General features: G+C 37.8%; 2 protein-coding genes across 3 annotated transcripts; both read right to left on the bottom strand.

Annotated features, from left to right (window-relative positions):
* Positions 1-1,175: 1,175 nt before the first annotated feature.
* On the bottom strand, positions 1,176-2,450 carry LOC107549854 (alpha-(1,3)-fucosyltransferase 9-like). The gene has a single exon (XM_016231033.1). The coding sequence runs from the start codon at positions 2,354-2,356 to the stop codon at positions 1,208-1,210; it is 1,149 nt and encodes a 382-aa protein (XP_016086519.1). The 5' UTR covers positions 2,357-2,450; the 3' UTR covers positions 1,176-1,207.
* Positions 2,451-9,118: 6,668 nt separating this feature from the next.
* On the bottom strand, positions 9,119-18,157 carry wipf2b (WAS/WASL interacting protein family, member 2b). Of its 2 annotated transcripts, none has more exons than XM_016231027.1 (8): positions 18,038-18,157; positions 16,680-16,791; positions 16,403-16,535; positions 16,208-16,318; positions 14,412-15,077; positions 13,250-13,449; positions 12,234-12,335; positions 9,119-11,034 (listed from the first exon to the last, which is right to left on the bottom strand). In XM_016231027.1, exons 2-8 carry the CDS (start codon positions 16,722-16,724, stop codon positions 11,032-11,034), a joined length of 1,260 nt encoding a protein of 419 aa, XP_016086513.1. In that variant the 5' UTR covers positions 16,725-16,791; positions 18,038-18,157; the 3' UTR covers positions 9,119-11,031. The 2 variants fall into 2 exon arrangements, with proteins under 2 accessions (XP_016086513.1, XP_016086512.1); XM_016231026.1 differs by having other exon boundaries at positions 13,246-13,449.
* Positions 18,158-18,403: the final 246 nt, after the last annotated feature.

Below are 18,403 nucleotides of genomic sequence, written 5' to 3' on the forward strand. Positions count from 1 at the left end.
AATGCTTCAGTTGTGCAGTTCAGCACAGACTCAAACACTGTCCTAATAACGTAACCGGTTGAGACCTCTGGAACACAAAGATGGAATAGAGGCTTTATCGTGTCTCTGTGTCGAGCCACTTTCCTGCAAAGTTCAGTTTCAACACTATTTAGTTGCATCTGAATCAAGTAATCCAAGTATTTGGGTTTACTTGATAATGACAGCCAGGTGTGTTGGAACTAAACTCTGCAGGTATCTCCAGACGCATGAAACAGACCAGAAGATGGTGCTCTCCACTTGTATAATTAACCTACAGCCTTTCCTGTGGCATTTATATGGTTAAAAAGTAAAGTTATGCTAGGTTTTGTCTTTCATCTCAACTCCCTAACAAAGCTGTCAGCACACTTAACAATCAGCAAAATAATAATGTCCAAAACGACGACAATTCAAGTGCTCAACATAATTCCTGAGTGTAGAAGTGTCTAAATTCTTTCTTTCTCTCTTTTTTTTTTTGAAACAACAAATTCTTGAATGTTTTGACTGAAAAGTGTGTTTGTTTATAATATAATATATAAATACAGCTATAATATAATATAGCTATAGGTCAATATGTTTGACGTTCAGTTTACATCAAATCAACATCGTGTCAAGTTTTTGACATCAGCTTGATTTGCATATTTGAACTGTTTTTTGATGTCAATTTGAAGTATTTTGAACAATTATTTGTTAAAGCAGCACTATGTAACTTTTTCTGTGTTCAACGTGTATGTAATGAGCGAGTACATCATGAATTAATCTTCCAAACCGCGTTTTTGTCTTATTCCGATTCACTACGGTACACTTATAATAAGTACTTATATTTGGACTATTGTAGCCTGGTTGGGTCATCGCCGCTTATCTGCGTGAATCGCCATAGACGTAAACTTAGTAATTATTACAATATTTATATTATTTTTATTATTACAATATTTCATTATTACAATAACTGTAATTACTGATAGGTTATGACATTACAAGTTATTATGATGAATTTGCTCTGTTGACGACATAATGACACTATACAATAAAACAGTTCATTTAAAAAATTAAATAAAAACACATTGAGGTGGCCCACAGCTATACCCTGGCTGGGGTTGTTGGTTAATGCCCATTTTAAAACTAAAGGAGGTGAAAAGTCTTATTATTCATGACTTGCCACACCGTTCACTCAGCGTCTCTTAAAGTGCCCTCAACCCCAGAACCAGCTGTTGAGATCTTTGACCACTTTGTAGTGCTTATTCCTTCTAATATGATCACAAATCCGACAGGCATGTTCAAGACCAAATAATGTTTTCGTTGAAACAAAATGTTCTCTCCAGGTGAAGTACTGCTTATACAGGTCCTCGTTTTGGTCCAGGAGTTTCAGATGATCGGCCAGTTCTTTTGGGGATGGAAAGTCATCCACATGGATGAAGGCTTTACTTGGGATGAACAGCTCATAGTTTTCTCTGGACGGGCCAAGAACAACAGGAACGGCACCAAGCGCTAGAGCATTGAACAACTTCTCGGTCACATAGTCTCTATGAATGGAATTCTCAAAAGACAGGTAGAATTTGCAACTGGACACTAAACTGGAATAATCTTTACCATTAATTGGGTTGTTGAAGTGCCTGCCATAAGCTGACACATTAATGAATTTCACTAACTCAGTATAGTATTGTGAACGCTTAAAGCCTGTCTTAAACTTACTCACTACCCAACAAACTAATTTGTCCTTCTCTGGGATAGTATATTTTTTCTCTTCCTCTGTGGTGTCTGTGATCCTACCGTAAGGTACTGGACTATCCGAATCCCCGCGGTAGCTTGAAGTCAGATTAAATAGATCCTTTAGCAAGGGAAGTGGATATGAATTACTTGGAGACTCCATATTCCACCATACCCACTTCTGGAAAGCTGGTCGTGGGAGTTGTGGCATGTTAGATAAATCCCTACGAATATCTCTATGATGAAACATTACCCCATGTGCTTGGTTAAACAGACCTCTGTCATCCGTTAAACGACAGCCATGGATATCGAAAGCCGAACTGCAGGGTCCAAATCCAAAACTGTTGCCAAAAGGCCACATCCAGATCAACAGAATGGTGTCTGGTTCTCCTTTCTCTTTAGATGTTCCTGTCAGATGTTTGATGTTCGCAGTGCACTTGTAGTTCTGCATCTTAAGAACACTGAGGCAAGTTTCTGCGCTGATGTTATTTATCTGGACGTGAGCAGCAGTGGATTTGCTGAACAAGTTTTTGGTTGAGTTGTAGCACATGTAGATTGTAAAACATGCCATCAGAAACATGGCGATTGTAATGTTCTGAGTGGTTGTTGAAATAGTTGTGGGCATTTTGTCCATCACTAATGTAGGGAAAAAGATGTCAAATGGATCAATATTCGGCTTAAAATATGTGACCCTGGATGACAAAACCAGTCATAAGGTTAAATTTTTTGAAATTGAGACTTATACATAAGCTTTCTATTGGTTTGTTAGGATAGGACAATATTTGGCCAAGATACAACTATTTAAAAAATCTGGAATCTGAGGGTGCAAAAAAATCTAAATGTTTAGAAAATCGCCTTTAAAGTTGTCCAAATGAAGTTCTTAGCAATGCATATTACTAATCAAAAATTAAGTTTTGATACATTTACGGTAGGAAATTTACAAAATATCTTCATGGAACATCTTGGGATAAAAGAAAACTCAATAATTTTGACCCATACAACGTATTGTTGGCTATTGCTACTAATATACCCGTGCTACTTGGTTTTGTGGTCCAGGGTCATATTATAAAATGGGCTTTAAAATATAGAAATGATCATCTAGAGTTGTATGGGAAAATATTCAATAACATTTTATTTTACAGAGTCCTTGTTAAATGTTATTACTACAACTAATCCTAAACCAAACCCTAAGCCTATGAGTACTCATTACCCAGTGCTTAAATATATAATTATACTGTAAAAATGTCACCTTAAATGTAAGTCTAATGACATATAAATGTTTGTATAGCTTACAGACAAAATATTTGCAAGATCTTCCTATGCATTTTGTTATATTAAATGAAGGGCTGTTTTTACTGTTCCTCATATGCCTGAATCTCATTTTCCATAGCTTATGTTTTATATCGTAATTGTAAATTTACAGCATTATATATGAGACGTCTGCATCTTTTAATTTAATTAAGGTTCTAAGAGGAAACAGGCATTATGGTTTCAAATGGTTTCTCCTTGTCTCTTTTCTTTCTTGCATCTACTCTCGCGATGCGGTTCTTTCAGTTTTGCTAAGGCTGGTGATACACGCCTTCAGCGAGGCAAAATAAGGGACACCCATTCACAAAAAACCCCACCAAGGACACAAATAATCAGTGAGAACCGCATAGCTCAACAGTAAACCATGAGAAAACATGTTCAAGGAGGCTATGTAAACGTGCAGCAGAACACATTAATATTATTTTAAATTTGATTATTTATAATTATTAATTATTATTAGGTTTTTTTGACAGTTCTGCAGCTGTTCTGGGTGGGATGAATTTTTATTATTTTTTATTCATTTGCCCCATTTTTATCTAAATAATTTAGCTTTTTTTTTTAAACTTTTTAAAATGCCAAATGATTATGTATATATTTATGATTAATATAAATGATAAATTAATAAATAGGGTTTCACATAAAATATGCCTATAATCTATTAATCTGTCTAATAATGTCTACTAAGCTCTGATTATGTATGACATATTATTAACAGACTATCCAAATTTTAATAAAACAACAGGCCTAGAAGCATGGATGTGTCTGCCACTTTAAAGGTATGGTTCACCACAAATATGGAAAATTCTGTCATAATTTACCCAGGTTGTTCTAAACCTGCATTAAGTTCGTTCTTCTGCTGAACACAAAAGAAGATACTTTGAAGAATGTGGGTAACTAAACCGTTTCTGGTCCTCAGTAACTTCCACAGTAGAGAAAAAATACTATCAGAGTCAATGGGGACCAGAAACTGTTTGGTTAGCCACATTCTTCAAAGCATCATCTTTTATGTTTAACAGAAGAAAGAAATTATTACAGGTTTGTAACAACTTGTGGGTGTGTAAACGATGATAACATTTTTGGGTGAACTATCCCTTTAAGTCAGGCAGTCCACTGAAAGCAAACTCTTCATCAGTAAGGTACATTTAGCCTACATTTGAATGCACTGGATGAAAGCTGTATTACATTTTACATTTAGTCATTTAGCAGACGCTTTTATCCAAAGCGACTTACAAATGAGGACAATGGAAGCAAATATATTATTAAACAGATGTCACGTAGTTGAATTACAACGTTTCTGTTTTTGACATTCAAATTTTTCAAAATTCAAAATGTTATAAACCTAAATTTAAAATGACAGCAAGGGTATTTCGCGCCAATTTACATGAATAGTTTGAAAATTATATTCATTTAGTCTCCCCCCTCCCAATGATGTCCAAATAACACGAAATTCAGCTGGCCTTTCGTTTCTCTTTCAATAAAAACACAACTCCGGTCACATGTATACGTTTATGAAACTTTTTCCTATATGCATTTTCCATTTCAACAGAAAAAAATACGTTGACTTACCTCTATTGGACAAGTCGAGAGCATCAAAATGTATTGGACTCAGGTGTGTCCTGAGAATCATTTTTATCTAAATAATTTAGCATTTTTTAAAACTTTTTAAAATGCCAAATGATTATTATGTATATATTTATGATTAATATAAATGATAAATTAATAAATAGGGTTTCACATAAAATATGCCTATAATCTATTAATCTGTCTAATAATGTCTACTAAGCTCTGATTATGTATGACATATTATTAACAGACTATCCAAATTTTAATAAAACAACAGGCCTAGAAGCATGGATGTGTCTGCCACTTTAAAGGTATGGTTCACCACAAATATGGAAAATTCTGTCATAATTTACCCAGGTTGTTCTAAACCTGCATTAAGTTCGTTCTTCTGCTGAACACAAAAGAAGATACTTTGAAGAATGTGGGTAACTAAACCGTTTCGACTTATCAGTAACTTCCACAGTAGAGAAAAAATACTATCAGAGTCAATGGGGACCAGAAACTGTTTGGTTAGCCACATTCTTCAAAGCATCATCTTTTATGTTTAACAGAAGAAAGAAATTATTACAGGTTTGTAACAACTTGTGGGTGTGTAAACGATGATAACATTTTTGGGTGAACTATCCCTTTAAGTCAGGCAGTCCACTGAAAGCAAACTCTTCATCAGTAAGGTACATTTAGCCTACATTTGAATGCACTGGATGAAAGCTGTATTACATTTTACATTTAGTCATTTAGCAGACGCTTTTATCCAAAGCGACTTACAAATGAGGACAATGGAAGCAAATATATTATTAAACAGATGTCACGTAGTTGAATTACAACGTTTCTGTTTTTGACATTCAAATTTTTCAAAATTCAAAATGTTAGTTCTAAACCTGCATTAAGTTCGTTCTTCTGCTGAACACAAAAGAAGAATGTGGGTAACTAAACCGTTTCTGGTCCTCAGTAACTTCCACAGTAGAGAAAAAATACTATCAGAGTCAATGGGGACCAGAAACTGTTTGGTTAGCCACATTCTTCAAAGCATCATCTTTTATGTTTAACAGAAGAAAGAAATTATTACAGGTTTGTAACAACTTGTGGGTGTGTAAACGATGATAACATTTTTGGGTGAACTATCCCTTTAAGTCAGGCAGTCCACTGAAAGCAAACTCTTCATCAGTAAGGTACATTTAGCCTACATTTGAATGCACTGGATGAAAGCTGTATTACATTTTACATTTAGTCATTTAGCAGACGCTTTTATCCAAAGCGACTTACAAATGAGGACAATGGAAGCAAATATATTATTAAACAGATGTCACGTAGTTGAATTACAACGTTTCTGTTTTTGACATTCAAATTTTTCAAAATTCAAAATGTTATAAACCTAAATTTAAAATGACAGCAAGGGTATTTCGCGCCAATTTACATGAATAGTTTGAAAATTATATTCATTTAGTCTCCCCCCTCCCAATGATGTCCAAATAACACGAAATTCAGCTGGCCTTTCGTTTCTCTTTCAATAAAAACACAACTCCGGTCACATGTATACGTTTATGAAACTTTTTCCTATATGCATTTTCCATTTCAACAGAAAAAAATACGTTGACTTACCTCTATTGGACAAGTCGAGAGCATCAAAATGTATTGGACTCAGGTGTGTCCTGAGAATCCTTTTACAGTTCATGTTTGACGCACTTGTCGGGTGAGGCGCTGATGATGACGCTTTACATATTTTGCATAAGATGTTTGGATATTAACATGTGTTGATCAGTGCCTACTGATACGGTCATGACGGATGTTCTTTTTTTTTTAAACGTCCGAATAAAACACTTGCATCTTTAGTAAAGACGATGTGCTCCCCAGTCTAAATTACATTCATGCATTCAGCAGACGCTTTTATTTATTCAGTGACATACAAATGAGGAACATCACAAGCAATCTGTAGTAGAGCCAACAAATTGCATGGTATAGGTGAGGTAAAAATTAGTCTTGTAAATAAGCCAAGTAATGTAGGCCTAGACGAATGTAGAAGAGTAGGGCTGTTCGATTCCAATTCCTGGTTCTGGAATTGAACTGAAAAAGGCTCTGAATGAGGAGTCGATTCCCCTTGATGGAATCGATTCCAACCTTTGGAATCGACTCGATGCCCAATGCCTCGGGATTGATTCTTTTTGGAATCGATTCCAGCCCTATAGAAGAGTAGCCTAATGTACCAGTTGTTCTTACTCAACGCTTTTATTTTACACATTAAAATATAAAGTTTAAAAAAAGCACGGTTGGTTTCACAAACCTCTTATGAAAAACCTAAGGCATAACTTCATATAATTATAACCTCTTGTCAGTTACTGAATTATTGCACAGTTTGTGCTTTTTGTTCTATTCTTTTGCTCTCTTGAACCAATTAAGCGCGCACCACCCATTGTTAACACCGCATTTTTGGAATATTTCCTTTGTAACAAATCTAATCAGAGCTTCTCCCTGTAAGCGTTTGCGCTGTGTGTACGTGTGCAACCATGCTCTAAGGTGTGTCTAAAAGGCTCTGACATAGCCTAGCCCAGTGAATCTCAACCTTTTGGCGTACCGGACCCCAGTCCAATTCAGAACCATCCTCAAGGACCCCCAGAACTGGCTCATCTATGTATCCTTTGTGTCTTTGTGAGGACCAAATGCAGTCTAATGTATAATTCAAGTTAGGTAACTTGTCCAGTATTTGGCCATATCGTCAGCTATATTGGATTTTTCTTTCATGGGAACATGTCATGTCAAAATTTACAAAATGTATACAAAACTTCATACGGACCCCCTGGCCTTATGTCAAGGACCACTAGGTGTTGAGAAACACTGGCCTAGCCTACCTTATTTGTTACAAATGGCGGGAGCAGCCAACTGTAACTATGTCAAGTGTCGTCCACTTCAGTTATTTTAGCTATACAAATCATTTCATTATGCCGCTTAATACTGCAAACTAGTATTTGATATCAAATCATTTTAATGTATTATCAATCATAAACACTGATTTGTATCGCAAGTAGTTTTACCTTTACTGCACTGTTATTCTTAGTTATTTAGCGCATTCACGGAAAATAAGGCGGTCACTTAATTGTTGTAGGTTTTTTCTCCACTATTCACTGAAACAACATGTACTGAACCAACAAGTTCCTGCTATAAATAAATACCATTACAAACGGTTAACTATTAAAATTATTACCAGTAGTATGTTTTGGGCCATATTCCATTAGGACTCAGTAGTTTTAAAGGGGTCATATGATGCGATTTCAAGTTTTCCTTTCTCTTTGTAGTGTTACAAGCTGATTGTGCATAGATAAGATCCCTGAAGTTGCAAAGACTAAAGTCTCAAATCCAAAGAGATATTCTTTATCAAAGTTAAGACTCTGCCACGCCCCCCTAAAACGGCTCGTTCAAACACGCCCCCACATATCTACCTCACTATGTGGGAATATTTGCATAATGCCGCCCAAATGTGCACGCAAAGAAAGAAGGCGTGGTTTCAGTAACTGCAGTTAGTGTTGAAGCAGCATGTCAGGGAGACGCTGTGTGTTTCTAGGCGAAAGCAAAAGCACTTTATTTGGCCTTCCGAAAGTAGATGCATTTAGGAATCTTTAAGATTCCTTACAACAGAACAGCAATGCATTTTATGGACGACCGTTTCGTGAACCTAGGAGAGGAGGTAATTCTGACTTTGCTATGACAAACTGGTGCTTCTGAATCAGCTACTGTTTAGTTATTAGTTTAAGTATTTGCTATGCGCGAGCGAGAGGGAGGGGGTCACATCACAGTGGAGTCAGCTGTCTTAACCGTGGCTTGTGTACTGCAAACACATACCAGCTTCATCACTGTGTCTGTCACGCGACTGTTTCCCCTTTGGGCTTGAATTGATGGTAAAACTAATGACATTATTTACTGTCTTTACATTTATTTTGAAAGATGAAGCTCGCGATTATGGTAAGGGGCGTTACATTTCCGACGAGTGTTTGCGGTGTTCGGCCAACTGCGGTTGGTCAGCTGGCCAATCAGAGCAGACTGCGCTTGTCGGAAGGAGGGACTTTGTAGAAAACGAAGCGTTTGAGAGAGGCGGAGCATAGAGGACCTACAATAATGTACAGTATTTGAAAAATGTTTTTTGAACATTAAAGCATGTCAACATTCTGTTACATCAAATAATGATCTTTAAAAAAAGCATCATATGACCCCTTTAACATGCCACCAATAGAAGGCGACAACCAACAGGGGCCATTACAGTTTCCATTAAAACCAATACAATTCCCATTATAACCATTAAAACCATAACTTTTTTTTCCAGCAGGAATGTTCAATAATTTACCAAACTTTACATTTCTCTCACCCAAACATATGGTTGACAGCAGATGATGAATCTGTTGGAGGCGCAACCAGGGTTAAGATTACCTGGATCATTTACATATTTAACAACTTATTTGTTTTTTTTTATTCAGTAAGACTGGCAAAACTTCTATGACATCAAAGTCTGCTCCTGACAAATGACACGGACATTCTTAGGCCATGTTTTTTCCTCAGCTTTATTTCAACAGGTGTGGACAGGCTTTAGTTAAGCATGGAATGGTGACAATGACAGTCCTCTCTCTCAATGTGAGGAAGTTATGCTCCTCTAAAGACATGTTCACTGACACCTGCTGGCAGACAGTAGGCAATTAAAGACAAGTATTAGTCTAAGAAAACATCCTCAGCCATATTCACATGTGAGGACATTCCATCAAGTAATGATTAGTCAGAGACTTCATTTGAATCCTATGTTTGCCTGAAATTATGTACTATATTACAAACTAAAAATAGATTAATAACTATCACTACCATATCTATGTACTTGTAAATATGTTCCCTTTTTTTTTTTTTTACAAATCCCGTACCGACACGTTAATCAGAAAATGTAAGGCAGAACAACGAAAAAACGTTCACAACTGTCCATCTAATCTACACTCCATTTATGAAAAAGTTAGCTCTTCTGCAGATCTGAAATGCAGTCTATTCTCTGGAGAATAAACAAACGTACAAACAGGAAGATCTAACAATATGACACTGAACAAGCTGTGGATGAACTGTTATCAGTGCCAGCCTGCATGGCTAGGCTGGCTGCAAACATCACTGAACATGACTGGTAATGAAATGACTAGTTACCACATTTCTGCAGCAATACTATATAGTATAAGACAACCGTTCCAGAACCCTTGGTTACGGTCCTGTCATCCAAAGAGCAGACGCATTGTTTAAAAACAGAAGAAAATGAACCAATACAGAAAGCAATTTTGCAGCTTTACATGCAAATTTAGCCAGCGTTTATATTGGAGGTCTGTCCCAAAAAAGCAGCATGCACTGAACTTGATTTTAGCTAAGTGATGAAAATCTTAGATTAAGTTCATACACTATTAAAATGCACCATCAAAGGCTGTCTTTGACACAACGCTGCCCTATAAAAGCAGTCCGTAGGCAGCATAAGGACAAGGTCTGCTTTCAACCAGATCACAAACATAATGCAAGCAGCATAGCCGTGCCGTCCTGTAATGGGAAAATGACAGAAAAGCCAGCATTCACAATGCGGTGCGAGGATTATTGCAGGACGACAACTCCAAACTTGAAAAAAAAATCCCATGGTCCATCTTTAGAACAAACAATAAAAGGCAATTGACCTACCGGTTTCCCAAAGGAGGATGTGTTACGACTGAAGGAGCCATGCTGATTTATTAATAGCAGAGCATCTGTTGGCACTTTTGGACCTTTCGTTCACAAACTTACCGGAGGGTAATGAAGTCCAACAAACCCCCTGAGAGAACTTAAAGACAATGGCTGTTCCCTAAAAGGGTCACGACCAGGACAAAAGACAAAAACATCTAAAGCTAAAAGTTTTTACAGTTCAGCTCACACTCAGACGCTTTCTGCTCCGAGTGATTATTCACAGTGCATAACATGGGATAGCGAATGAGAGGAAAAACCAACAACAAAACATTGAACATGTTGCCTGACGCAGTAGTTAAGACATTTTCCAGGGACATGCTTTTCGCTTACCGTCTCAAGTGCTACGCTTTACCTACATACAGGTTCTGATGGCCACTTCTAGCTCTCAGTGCACATCCAACCAAATGTGCAATGCTACCTAGGTACATAATAAAATAAAGATGGAATGCAATACTTTCCTTCATCTCACTCTTTTCTGAGCGAAGACGACTTTCGGCACCGCACAAAAGTGATACGATGGAGCTTGCTTGAATGCAGAGGAATGATATCCGATGGGGGAATGGCTGTTAATAAGGTGCAGGCTTCGTGTCTTTAGATGTGCATGTGAGATTGTCTGTTTATGAGCGTATGGGTCTGTGTGAAGAACCCTCGTCGCCGATGCAGCCCGAGTGACTGGTCACAGTGTTTACCTCCCAACAGGCGGCAAAGGAGGGGCTCCTCTCATTACTGCCAAACAAACAGAGACACGTATGAGTCCAAGCTCTCAAAAAAATCACTGTTGATATCGTACCAGTAGCAAATCTTAGCCATCAGACAAAAGCATTCTGCAGAGTCGTGTGATAAAGCTATTAGGGGTATGAATCTAATAGCTAGAAAATATTAGGGCACTGGTTTCACGATTCAATTCGATTACTATTATCATGTCAACGATTCAATTCAATTCGATATCACGATGCATCACGACTATATCAAATTTATTTTGTGCATTTTTATACAATTATATAAGCAGGCTACTTATTAATTAATTATTGTTAAGCATTAAAGTAAATATAGCTTTAAAGCATACAAGCAAATATAAAGTAATAAAGGGGGGAAAAGACAATTACAAGGGATAAACAAAAAACACTTTCAGTATAAGAGTGCTTTAAGCATACGAAAGTTTACAGACAAACATAGTTATGGGTTTTTCAGCATTATTGCGGTTTGATTATTACTGATGAGTTCATAGACTTCATAGCTTTAATAGGCTGCATTCACACTAATGCACAGATCCGTTTCCACATATGATGTTTTGTACTGTTCTGAATACATAACTGACTGTTAACACATTCATTTCGAATCAAAAGTATTCGGAGATGCAAGTGCATTTAAGCCGCAAGCTTCAGGACAAACAAATACAAAGCGCACGCGAAAGTCAGTACGTGAGTTTCGGGCATCTAATACGTACTGCATTCCAAACGTCAGAAATTAAAGCATATCTAAAGTAAAAGACTAAAATAACAGCGAGTGGAAGCACAAGCAATACGCACGTGTCTCACAGCGCATATTCTGTGCAAAGAAGCCGCCGCGATTGTCTCTACCGCGCACACGTGCCATATGCGGGGAAAAAGCCAAAAATAGAGTGCATTTTTAATACTCGCGTGACAAGCACGTATGCGAATGACGTCAACAGGCTATAATCGATTATGGTCTATTACTGCCTCGATGCAGAATTGTCCACGTCCGTATCGCGATGCATCGATTAATTTCGACACCCCTAAAAGCTACTGAAGATGAAAAGCATGCAGCAGCTCTGTCTTTACACAAGCTCATGAAAGCATACAAGTGATCAACGGAGGCTTTGTGAGATGCATCACATGTATTTGTTGAAGCTTGTGTTTCTGAACAAAACTGCTAGATTGAACAGTTCATTTCTTGGGACTTACCTCTGTTAGCTTTGCTTGGGTATATCTTCGTGAAGTGTCTATACTCTTCTGGAGGAGGGAAGTCATCCAGAGGATGAAAAGAATACTTGGACTCAAAATCATCTGTTGGAAGAGACAAATAAAAAAAAAATTTTTTTTAATTGTATAGCTTTTTTTTTTTTTTTTTTTTTACAGAAAACGATCATGTATACTACCATGCGAAGTTTGGGGTCTGTATGATTTTTTTTTTTTTTTAAGAAATACTATTATTCCGCAAGGACACGTTAAATTGATCAAAAGTGATAGCAAAGACGTTAAACATGATGTTTGAAATGAATTCTGAACTAAATCTATCACAGCTTCCACAAAAAATATCAAACAGCATGACTGTTTTCAACATTGATAATAAATGTTTCTTGAGCAGCAAATCAGCATATTAGAATGATTTCTGAAGGATCATGTAACACTCAAGGTTTAAATTAAAATAAGTTCACAATATTACAGTTTTTACTGTATTTTTGACCAAATGCATGCAGCGTTAGAAAGCAGTTTTGTTGGTCACTCTGGATAAGAATGTCTGCTAAATGTGTAAAAATTTATAAAATGCCAATATTTGGCAACAAAACCAATACAGAGATTGTATTAAAGTTTCAAAATGGCTTGACAAACCACAATTACATTATCGATGATCTTAGAAAGAGTGAGCACATGCCTAATAATGCCACTGGATTGTCTAAAAAGCCATTAAGTCTAATTATTTGATGCAATTATCTTGTTAGCATCGTCATACACTGAATATGCAATGGCTCAGTAACAGCTGCAACTGCGGATGCCTGTGAACTCATTAAATTAGTAACTTGTTTTTATATGAGCCATTGTGAGAGTGTTTCTGTAATTCACATGACTGAATCATCTCTTGCCCTATGAGATGAGTGCTGCGCCAACGTTTCAATTTAGAAAAAACATCACCCTCTCTATATGAACGGAGGATGTGAGGGCAGGTGCAGGGTGAGAGTGAGCTTGAAGGACTCACCTACAAAGGAACGGGAAATGGAAGTGTGTCCATTGCGGATGGGTGGGGGAGGGGGCGGGGGTCCAGCTGGTGTGCGGGAGGGGGGAGGAGGGGGCTTGCCTCGGCTCGGGATATCCGAGGTAGTGCCATGAGTCCGGTAAGGAGGTGGAGGCGGCGGAGCAGCATCCCGGCCATTTCGTGATGGCTGCCCAGGAACTGGAGGAGCTAGTAAAAGAAAGAAGTCATGTTGAAACAACCAGCAAAGAACTAAAAGACAAACATCAAAAGACAAATCATTTAAAATTATATTTCTCATGCACCATAGTTCAACTCCATATGACAGCTTTGTGTGAGGTTTAATCTGGGGTTGACATGCCCCATCCAACTTTTTTTATGTTATGATGAAGTTATGTGAATAAAGGTTTAAATTTCGATCTATTCCTCAAACAAATATGATCATGACTCAGAATAAAGGGCCTTAAATCTTAAACTATATCTATAGTGATTTTGTGGTGTCCTTTAAGGAAACTGAGAGATGTGGTTACAATGACAGATGTATGAAAAAGAGAAGCTTCAAAATTCTACTTAAACAGAAATTAAATATTCTTGAAAAAATGTATCTAGAAAAACACTAAGGTTTAAAAGTTTTGGGTCAGTAAGATGTCTTTTTTTAATTGAATTATATGTATATGTACTTATATATATATATATATATATATATATACATATTATAGCTACAAAAGATTTATATTTAAAAGAAATGCTGTTCTGTTGAAATGCTACTCTGTTTATTAAAGAATCCTGAACAATATATGGATCAAGGTTTTTACGGATAATATTTTTTAAACCATTTTTAACATTAATAGTAAGAGCAGCAAATCAGCATTCTAGAATGATTTCTAAAAGATCATGTGACACTGAAGACTGGAATAATGATGTTGAAAATTCAGCTTTATAATCACAGGAATAAATTAAATGTTAAACTATACTAAAGTAGAAAACAGTTCATTTAAAGTTGTAATAATATTTCACAATATCACTGTTTTTGATCAAATAAATGCAGCCTTAGTGAGCAGAACAGATTTTTTCAAAAACAAACATCCAAACTTTTGTGAAGTAGTGTTTGTTTAAAACAAAAATAATTCATTTTAGTAAATTAGATAAATGTCACAGACAATAGAGCTCACCTGCTCCTCGTCCCGGGGGCTCTCGTGCTGGAGGAGGGGGTCTGGCGGCCTGTGGGGTGGGTGACGGTGGTGGAGGCGGCGCATGTCCACGTGTCGGTGTGTGTCCACCCGCTGAAGGCTTCTTACTGAGTGAGTTGTGTCTCTGGGGCAGTTCGGGGGCTGCCTCATTCACAGGACTGGAGGGGCCATTGGAAACCCCAGACTGCTGACGGTAAGGGGGCGGTGGCGGGGCCAGGGAGGAAGAAGAGGATGAAGACGAGCGGCTGCTTGCAGGTGATGGAGGAGGTTTCACTGGTGGAGGTGGTGCGTTTTCACGCACCGGCGCTGGAGAAGGTCCTCGCTGCCCTGGAGTTGGCGGAAGTGGCTTTTCGCGATTGTACAAGGGCGCTGTGGCTTTCTGCGGCGGGGCAGGAGGAGCATTTCCACGCCGAGACATGGGGGGTGGTGGAGGTGGGGCAGAAGAGCTGTGCTTCATGCCTGTAGACGGGCTGCTGCCTCCACCGGGGGAACGTGAGAGATCAGGTAGGGATGGTCTCTGGAAACGGCCAGACTCTGGAGGAGAGGCCTGCTGAGAGGGACTGTCGGGGTCATCGTGGCTGCCGGGTGGGCGAGGTGCAGCAGAACGAGTGCCAGAAGGGTGCAACACAGACCTGCCCGCAGAACCATCTGCAACACAACCGGTTCAGTAGAAGAATCAACCATAATTACAAGGTGAGAGTTTAGTTTGAGGAAACTCCCTTTGCATATCCGAGAAACACTGGCACAATAATCAAATATCAATCATATTTTAAGACAATGATCACTGAATAAGCACATATTTTTGAAAACAAACAAACAAAAAAAACAAAGGAAATCTACACATTCTTAAAAGGTTCTTTTTTGGCATCTATGGTTCAATGAAGAACCTTTAACATCCATGGTATCTTTCCATTCCACAAAAGGTTCTTTATAGACTGCTTCAACGGCAACAACATAAACATTACTGTGCATGCACAAAATAGAAAGAAATCGAGTTTTCCCCAGTAACGGCTGTACAAAAAGCAGTGCTAAGCTCACAAACGCTGCTTTATCAAGCATTACATGCAAGATGAAATTAAAATGACATTGAAAATGTTCTGAAGACAGTTGGTTTCCTTCAGAGATACAGTGAAATAAAAACACATGTGCCGCATTATGATTTTGAAACGTGCAGTTCTCATGTTTATTCAGCGAAGTCAAAGCCTTTCGGAAAATCTATTTGTTGCGGTCAGTTTTGATATTGTGGCATGCCACCACAAATAATGGTGTACGGTTGGATGTATGGGAAACATTGCATCCCACAGCACAACAACCTGAGCCCAACTTCAGTCTACTCTTTACCCTAACTTTAACTGCATTTGTAGTCGGCGCCACTAGCCAGACTGATAAACAAACACAAACTGGAAGTTAACTTTGGGCCAGGCGTGTGTGCCCGATGAAACAGTCTATAGTGGAAAAAGGATCTTTACATTTTTTAAATGTTTCTCGCTAAGAAAAAAATGGTTCTTCTAAGAACTGTTCACAGAAAGATTCCTTGGGGAACCAAAAATAGTTCTTCTATGGCACTGCTGCAAAAACACCTTTTTGGAACCTTTATTTTCAAGAGTGTAGCTTGTCTGTTATCACTGGTGTAAACTGATGTGAATATTTTTCAAATTCTCATTTGAGCACCAACAATAGCATACTGGGCACAACAGAGGGTGTTAAAACGATTCAATTTTTGGATGAACTATTCCTTTAAATAGGCCCAAAGCAAAAAATTTTAACAATCATCACACCTCCTACAGGTCGTAATTTTGGGACGCCACCCTGAAACAGCCCTCCCACTGGCTGGACCGGTGAAGAAGACCCTTCACTGCTGGACACGCCTCCGCCACTTCCTTTCGGCTCTGAAAGACCACAAAAGAATTCAGTGATGTCCCACGTTTGCTGACCTTTGAAATTCATGCTATCCTCAGGTGTCTTCCACTTACTCTCAATCATAGGTGCACTCCTGTCACTGACAACGCCAACTTTCTTCAGCTTGGACCCTTTGCAGATATCAGAGAGCAATGCCCCTCTGCCCTTCGCTTCATCTCGGTTCAGCTTGGGAGGGGTTGTGTTTGCCTGTGGAAAAACCGAGCGTTTCTTTTCGTTCAGGTCAAGTTTTCACAGAGGCAGTTGAAGTTTGCATTGAGCATGCTGTGAATATTTTTGAGGTAAGGTTTTGCAGTTCCTACTAAAGTTACCTGCCAAATAGAGAGTACTTACCTGGCTAAGGGTGGGGGGAGGAGGGGGAGGGGGAGGAATGGGCATCTTGGATCTCCGTCCGGTGTTTACAGCTGAGAGTATGTGACAATTAAAACTTCATGAAGACCGTTACCTATAGAAACAGAAAATAATTGTCAATCAAACCGATATAAAATGTGTGTGTGTGTGCATATATAGGGTTAACTCGGAAGAACTAGGTCATTTTCCCCCATGAAATATGCAGTAAGAACAGTAACATTCTAAAATATTATTACACTTTAAAATAGCTGTTTTCTATTTGAATATATTTAAAATGTAATTATTCATGTGATGTTTCTGCTCAACAAACGTTTCTTAATATTATCACTGTTGAAAACAGTTGTGCGGCTTCATATTTTTGTGGAAACTGATATATGTTTTGCTCTTCCTGATGCAAAGAAAGTTCAAAAGAAAAGCATTTATTTGAAACGGCAATCTTTTGTAACAATATAAATGCCTTTACAGTCACTTTTGATAAATGTAATGCATCCTTGCTGAATAAAAGTATTAATTTCCACAAAAAAAACTTATAAAACTGTGGTATATATATACGGAACATTTATTCGATTTCCTAAATCTGACATTCAGAAATCAGTGATTCACAAGTACTTCACGATTCATAACTGCTGGAAAGTGGTGCACATATATTATGCAAGTTTATGGTCCAATTAGACAACCCAAATGTTTATCATTACAAACAGGCAGACACTGATCCATCTTCTTCAGCATTTAATCATAAACCTCTTATTTAATAAGTTAACAGCCACATACTACATCTGACAGCTCATGACTTTATCTTAACGGAGTCTTATCAGTATTTCTTTCGATAGCATTTTGTTGTTTTTGAAAAACAGAATGGAAATCATATTAACTACAATTATTATTACTGTAAAATATATAAATGTATATGGGACGTCAGCATTTCTGATGCCCGTGATGGCTAGATTAAAATTAGCAGTTTATTGTAACGCTACTATAAATTAGTATAGGAACTATGTTCATTCAGATGAAACTAGATTAATTTATATAGTATGTAAACAACACGGCCTGCGGGCTACGACCATTTAACCCGTATAACGTTACGTTACTCTTTTCAGCTCATGTCGTTGACGACAAAATCATTAAATATCGCTCATCTAATGACATCGAAATGCATGCCTCGTGTTTTATTTGCATATTTATTTGATTGTGAATTAGCTCGACTTTAGCCTTAGCTTAGCTTGGCCTCGCGCTTGGCAGGTGCGTCCATCACGTCAAGACGTTTCGTGAAGAAAATGTTCCGTCGGTCAAACCTGACATAACGCGTTTATGTAATGAAGTAATACAATGTTTGTGCCTACTTTTCCCCCGCAATGTCCGATGTTTTCGCAAACCGGGTTCCCCTCATCGACATGATCTCGCGCGTCAATCGCCCTGATTTGCTGCTCCGCCGTTCAAACCGGAAATTACGTCACTGTACGGCTTGGCGTGAAAATGTTTATTATTGATTTGAAAAGAGCTAGCTTTATTAAATAAGTGCACGCAAAGCTGCGAAATTCTGAGTGCTTGGGATTATTCTGTTAGGGTTTCGATTATAACCCTGTTATTTTTTTGTTGTTGCTAAAATCGTATTATTTTTCGCTAAAATATATTATATCCATTTTTATAATTATATCTATTTTTATATTATATATGATTATATTGAACGCCAAGTTTTCTGACCTCGT

The sequence above is a fragment of the Sinocyclocheilus grahami genome, unplaced genomic scaffold, assembly GCF_001515645.1.
Source record: "Sinocyclocheilus grahami isolate Dianchi unplaced genomic scaffold, SAMN03320097.WGS_v1.1 scaffold382.1, whole genome shotgun sequence".
Taxonomy (NCBI): domain Eukaryota; kingdom Metazoa; phylum Chordata; class Actinopteri; order Cypriniformes; family Cyprinidae; genus Sinocyclocheilus; species Sinocyclocheilus grahami.

What these genes read in the sequence shown, in the direction of transcription:
- LOC107549854 (XM_016231033.1), bottom strand. Translation starts at nt 2,356, where the DNA reads ATGGACAAAATGCCCACAACTATTTCAACAACCACTCAGAACATTACA.
- wipf2b (XM_016231026.1), bottom strand. Translation starts at nt 16,724, where the DNA reads ATGCCCATTCCTCCCCCTCCCCCTCCTCCCCCCACCCTTAGCCAG. An exon ending in CTCCCCCCACCCTTAGCCAG is followed by an intron (nt 16,536 to 16,679) that starts GTAAGTACTCTC and finishes GTTTTTCCACAG; the next exon opens with GCAAACACAACCCCTCCCAA. An exon ending in GAGTGCACCTATGATTGAGA is followed by an intron (nt 16,319 to 16,402) that starts GTAAGTGGAAGA and finishes GTGGTCTTTCAG; the next exon opens with AGCCGAAAGGAAGTGGCGGA.